We start from the raw sequence: 6,642 nt of genomic DNA, 5'->3' as shown, positions 1-6,642 counted from the left end.
TTCCTGCATATTATTTGGGAGTCTATCTGCCAGTGGAAAAACGACCTAAATGTCTACAGTGGCTCTCTGGTAAGCAACATCGTCTTGTCCTAGTCAGCATGACAAAATTTTGACTGTTTGGTCAGAAGACAGAAAGAATAATTTTTCCTAGAATCCTTTTTCCTTATGAAGTTTTACTATGCTGTGTATGGCATGTCTGAGATAATGTGCTTCATCACATGGTCCTGAAAACAAAACCATGCATACCTGTACAAAACAGACCAATATGTGGATAGATATGGTCATCTAATATTTGTGGTGTTGAGCCATTGCAAGATGTTGGTTCAAAAAAAACCATGTAGGATTGTCAAGACTGGAAGGCAGAAATACCAGGACACTGTTGCTTCACTTTCTGCTCAAGGAGTGAAATGTCTGAGTCAGAGAAGTCCATGAACTTTCGTAAATTAGGAAATAATTAATTATTGGCCTGAAGTGTAGTTTCCACTCCTCAACTTCAGGCAATCTTGAAACACAAGACTTTAATATTTTTATTCAGTTGGAACTGAGCTATCAATCTGACAATACAATGAAAACGTTGATGAAAGTCTGATTAAATTAGACTTTCTCTTTAATTATTGAGCTCCTTTTGCCTTTAGCTATTTATAACATGCTTAATCCAATTGATTAAGGTGTTTTAAGATTTTTGTAATATCTGTGTAGTGCTTTCAAATCCTCAAAATCCATGTACTTGTCTAAGATATATTATAACTTTGCCTCACACGTTTTTGCTATGTGTTACAGCTACGACAACAAAATATGTTCAGATGCTCTTCTACTGTGCTCTGTCAGACCTGGACATAGACATGGAACCTACAACAGCTAAGAGTAAATAGAGTTGCCTTGACATTGAGAGCTGCACATTGACATTTTCTATCTGGAGCTATTTTTATCATCTGAAGTTCTCCCCATGTGTTCAGTTATATTAAAGCACTAACCACTGTATTATGCATCAGTTTGATGTCTGTTAATTTGTGCTTGTTTTATAAACCACTCTGTTTTACAGGATTTTAAAAAAATAAATCTGTTTGTTAATAGTGAGTTATCATGTAACATTTTGAAACTATAAAGCACTGTATGAACAAACATTTACTAGTAGATAGTACTAAATATTAGATTAATTGCAAAATTGTAATAAAAAGGATTAGATTTAGTCATAATCATAAGAAATCAATTGATAAACATAATAAAAGACAGACCAGATATTTGTAAGATTCAAAACCTGAGTTGGGAAGTAGAAGCCACAGGGTAATTCTGAAAATATAACTACATTTTTAGCCAAAGTAAGAAATACATAATTCAAACTGGTGGACATGCTTTGAGTCAATGTAGTATTAGTGGTAAACTATTCTAACACATAATTCCCAGCATATGTATTGCACCAAAAGGAGAAAACCAAAGTTTTTGGTCATTTAAATTCTGTTAGAAATTCTCATTTGATGTTATCCCACATTCATTACCCTTTTGCAGGAGAGTTATTTTCAACAAACAAATTATACCATTGTAAGTGAAGTACTTTTGCTTTCCAACAGAACAGCCTGCCATGGAGCACTGTAAGGGACTGAGTCACGTTCCAGCTAGAGTACATTCAGGGAAAACAGTTCACCTTCTCATAGTGTCCATTGCTTGCCTATAAGTGTCAAAGGTGGGACCCCATGAACCATACTAATTTTTTCCACAGTGGAATTTATTTAAGGAATTCACAAGGAGAAATTAAAAATTGTTGAAGTTTACAAAATCCCTTGAGCTCCTGCCCAACCCCTCATGCCTCACCAGTTCCTGCTGGCAAGGTAACCCGCAAGCCTCCTCCTGAGCACGCAGAGAGCCTCCAGCACCAGCTGCCAGGTCTTCACGTCACGCAGGTGGTGCCTGTTGCACAACATCCAGCACAGGCACGTGCACTGGACAAGTGCACTCACCAGTGGGTGCCACAAAAGCAAAGGGCAGTTAAGAACTAGGATCGTTGTCTTGAACATTAAGTTTTTGAGTGTGGTACATGAGAATGTGCAACTAGTCCTAATTCTAAAACTAGTCTCCTGAAATGTAAGAGACAAAAACTGTCATTAAAAAAAGCCATCAGCCTTGCAACCTAGACTGTAAAAACAGCTGCCCCACCTCTAATACGCTTTGTTGACATGTAGTACCATTTGTTAACCTTGTTGGCAAGTCGTACTTCCTTTCTGTAATCATATTTGAATATAACGTACACTGTTTCTACTTTGAGTTTCATCATTCCTATTCACTTAACCCCAATTAAGGTAATTTAATCTTATAGAAGTCCCTGTAGCTTCTAGCATTATTGTCTGTTATTGATGTCTGCCCAGAGAAAGAGCAATGGAATGGGGAAGAAGGCAATCATTGCTACTTAAACCTCTCTTCGTTCCCTCCCCACATTGTAAAGTCACTTGCAGGATGGTAATTTCATGCATCTCCAACACCTTGTTCGCTGACAGGGCTCCTGTGAAACCTTCTATTTGCATTTCAATGCCATCTGCTGTGGCAGTTTCCTTTCAGCAGGGTTTTCTTTTGATACAAAGCGTGAACAATAAAAATGCACTAAATTAAGTTAAACATGAAGATATTAGAAGATGCATGTTTTGCTTTTTGGAAGCCACAGCTTTTGAGCACTAAAATCACTTAACTATCACAAACATAGAACACAAAGAGGAAAGAAGACCTAGGGTGTTGTATAGTTTGCCCAGCTCAGAACATCCCCAGGTGCTCTTCACACGCACAACACATGCCTCTGTTACAGTATGGCACCATTTTGATCCTGCTCTATGATTGTACAGAAATACTGTGTTTTCACCCCACCTCTTAGAAAGCACTGGCTAACAACAGAGCCGCGGTCCCAGACTGCGTCAGGGCACAGAGAGAGTACAAACCCTACAAGTTGGTACCAAACTAAACGTGACAGTCTTTGTCTCCAAGAGTTCAAAGTCATGCTTGGTGCTGAGCTATGTGTCTCACCAAGACAGCACTGTACCAAATTTTTCCTTGCAGGACCAAAGTTCCTAAGTGATTGGAGATACCTGAGGTGACACCTCAGGTGGTAGGAGATAGCAGGCACTACAGGTAGTGTAATAAGGGCTATGGACTAAAGCCATTTCCATAGAGAATTCTGAGCTGAGAAACTTCTTTGCCTGTTTTTTGCCAAAATCTGTTTTTACACGAATCCGTTAACTTTGTAGGCATGACACACAAGCTTTCATTTTCTTTCTTTCTGGACAGAAGGAAAGTAGTAGTCAGATGCAAAGTTATAAATGTGAATAATCTTACTGAAACTCTCTATGAACATTGGAATCTCAAAAATGCCAATGTGTTTGTTGATTTTTCACTCTGTACAAATAATACATGTAAGTTATTGTCAAATATCTAAAGCAAGTCATAGATGCTGAAGTGTTTAAATAAATAAATATACAATCCTTGGCAAATACGATAGTGGTTTGGTTTTAAAATGTAAAAATAGTATTGTGAATGAAATTTGCCCTGCCTTACATCTCATGAGTTGGTTTCCCAGGAGAGCAATGAGATTCTAACTCTTATTTGTGTTTTCTATAACCCAACAAAATAAGCATTTGTGGAAGGAAAGATTTCTGGTTACTCCAGGTGGGACTCTTTCCTACTGCAGTTATGAGCAATTCTTTACCCAAACACTTTCTTGTTCTAGGAGTAAACACATTTTTTTTACATTATTCACAGACGCTCACTTATGCAGTCAAACAATAAACACTTTTGACTTTTTTAAGGTTGGTCTTGGCATCCAGGATAAGTATCTTGTCATAACATAACAAAATATAAAGAGTAGGCTGCTTGACATCTAGTTTGTCGGCTGGCATCTCTGCAGTGGAAGAGACTGGGGTATGGATAACACTGGAAGCCTCTGGAAGACGTAGCCCATGGAGGTGCAGGCTGCGCGGCAGTGCGTAACAGGAGCCTGGCAGGCTGCAGGGGCAAGAGATCCTGGAGAACAGCCTACCTGCAGAGTTGGGGAAGGGTCTTTCAGAGGCAAAAGTTGGGGCAATGTAGTACTTGGGAGTAGTATTAGCTCTTCTTCAGGAATCAAGAAAATATAGGATTCTTCTTTTTTTTTTGAAGAATCACAGTTCTTTGAATAACAATGGGAGAAAATACATCAGTATCAGATTGCATTTCTGTGTCAGCAAAGAAAAACAGAAGTTGGTGTTGATAACGGAAAGACTAATTATCAGGCGTAGAAAGTCTAAAGAAGCTGAAGGGCTTTGCATGAGCCTGGAGAGCCGTAAGGGCTGTTGTGTGCTCCCTGGCTACAGTGGTGAAGAAATGCCTTCACATATTAGGTAGGATGAGGATATTGAATCGTGAAATAATCTGAGAAATGCACAACCTGACAGTGGGCCAGGTCACGGCTCTGTTGCAGGACAAAGTTCCTTTGGCACATGTGTGACTTGAAACTGAAGACACTTCCTAAAGATCTTTTCTTGACATTTACTTTAATTGTGTAACAGGAACTTTGGAAGTATTATTGCACAATCGCTGAACCTGGAGTACTAGATCTGTCAAGTCCCTGTTCTCCAGGTTTTGTAAATTTGTAAACCTAGCTACCAGGTTTTGTAAATTTGTTTTTCTGCAGGATTCAGTTTTAACCCATGAGGAGTGGCAGCCAAGCAACTACATGAAGTGCTGTGATTTTGCAAGTGTCTCAAAAGTTCTAAAATTAAAAAAAAAAAGAAAGATGAATGACGAAAAATGCAAACCTAAACAAGACGACACACAATAACGGGAGAATAACTAACTTCTTTCTCTTGGACATCGGGAGCCTGGATTATAACCACAAGAAATTAGAAGTGCTTGTTGAGGAACACACACTTAATGTCACTGAAAAACATGAAAGACAAGTGGGCTACCAAATGTCTGGTTATTAGCTACCTAGAATGGTCAGTATTAGAGTCAAAGGAAGGGAGTGAAATTTGGTTTACATGACCATGGTTTTGAAATAGGAGGGGTCAACACTAAAAGAAATTATCATGAGTTGATGGTCTTCTAACAGGAAGAATAAATGAGAATTAATTGTTTCATGCTACAATTCAGTAAAAAATATAGTAGAAATCAGTAGGTGTTTAAAGAGCTGGTCACCCAAAATGTGCTGTGTGTCAAGTGATGGAACTGAATACACCTCGGCATACAAACAGAACAAAGGTTAATTCAGCAATATATTTACTTAGTTCTCAGAAATGTTCATTTTACAGTGCCAAAAACAACTGTGAGCCATGCCTGCTGGAGGGAGGGCAAGGAGAGTTTAAATTGGAAAAAAAAAACGGCTTGGGGCTGTTTAAGAACATTCTACCTACATGCAGAAACCAGAAAAAAAGAAAGGAACATGCTCGGATTTAAAACTGTAACAAATATTTCCTCTTTAAAGAGGAAGTGCAAAAAGTCATTTAGAAATAGAAAGAAGACAAATTTGATGGTAATGACCATACATTCAGGACAAGCTGCTGAACAAGGTTCCTGACCTATTTAGATATGCTGCTACAATAGCACGAAGAATTTCAGAACCTGGTTGCAATAACATGGAATGTCCTTGGATCAAAATATGCTCGTTATGGTGATATTACCTTATTTTTGATTAGCCATTGCTCTTGCCCATACCACACCATCACATAAGGAAAGCTGCAAATTAAATTCGCCTTTCTCTTGCTATTTTAGGAGTCAGACTCTGTCTGGCTCAGCGTGTGTGTGGTCATGGAAGCAGAATTTAAAACCGCCCGTGCAGTTACATTTGACCCCACAAGAGGGAGAAGTCCTTTGCCTGATGCTCTCATGAAAGAGGTCCCGCTGTTTTGCGACCTTCGGCTCCGAGCAGCTGAATCACAGCGATGCGTGTGTCCCTGCCCACAGCAACAGTCCGGAGAAGGACAGGCTCAGCGCCAGCAAAGGGTGTCCGCTACCTATGCTGAATAACGCGGTACAACAGCCTGCTGCCAATTCAAATGAAGACGAGGTGAAAGTTCAGACGTTCCTCTTTACTTAGAGGATTGCCTTTGTGTCTCTACCAGAGACAGATTTTCTCATACTGGCTGTTTCCTATACATAACAGCATATATGAATACCTGATTCAAAGGGATGATGAACACCCTTTTCAGAACTTCCATATTAAGCATAATAAACAAGCTAATTATAGCTAATAGATAATATATTAGCTATTTTATGGAAGTGAAAAAAATTACTCTGAATGTCTGAGCAGTTCTCCATCCTCATACTTTTCTCTTCTTCATCTTTTTCTGAGATACAGCTTTTGAAATCTCCAAGTCCCTCTGCTATTTGGTATTGAAGAGCTATTTTAAAAGACACTCTTTGGAAAATACAGTGGCCAGATGTGTCGGGTTTGTGTGGCAAGGTTTTGGTAGCAGCGGGGCTGCAGGGGTGGCTTCTGCGAAAAGATGCCGGAAGCTCCCCCCATGTCTGACAGAGCCAGTGCCAGCGGCTCCAAGATGGACCCGCCGCTGGGCAAGGCCGAGCAAAGCAGTGATGGTGGCAGCGCCTCTGGGAAAACAGATTTAAGAAGGGGAAAAAAGTTTCTGCACAGCTGCAATTGCAGCCAGGGAGAGGAGAGAGAATGTGTGA

General features: G+C 39.6%; 1 protein-coding gene across 1 annotated transcript in view; it reads left to right on the top strand.

The window, feature by feature from the left end:
* LOC104620538 (Y+L amino acid transporter 2-like) overlaps positions 1 to 1,031 on the top strand; it is a 20,457-nt gene extending 19,426 nt beyond the window's left edge. Inside the window, 2 exon segments of the mRNA XM_010286790.1 lie at positions 1 to 69; positions 781 to 1,031. The exon segment at positions 1 to 69 is cut by the window's left edge and continues 28 nt beyond it. Coding sequence (XP_010285092.1) covers positions 1 to 69; positions 781 to 872 — 161 coding nt within the window. The 3' untranslated portion in view covers positions 873 to 1,031.
* The last annotated feature ends 5,611 nt before the right edge of the window (positions 1,032 to 6,642 follow it).

Source organism: Phaethon lepturus, unplaced genomic scaffold (assembly GCF_000687285.1).
Source record: "Phaethon lepturus isolate BGI_N335 unplaced genomic scaffold, ASM68728v1 scaffold12005, whole genome shotgun sequence".
NCBI lineage: Eukaryota > Metazoa > Chordata > Aves > Phaethontiformes > Phaethontidae > Phaethon > Phaethon lepturus.
The sequence above is the reverse complement of the archived record's forward strand: the minus strand, read 5'-3'. Positions and strand labels throughout refer to the sequence as shown.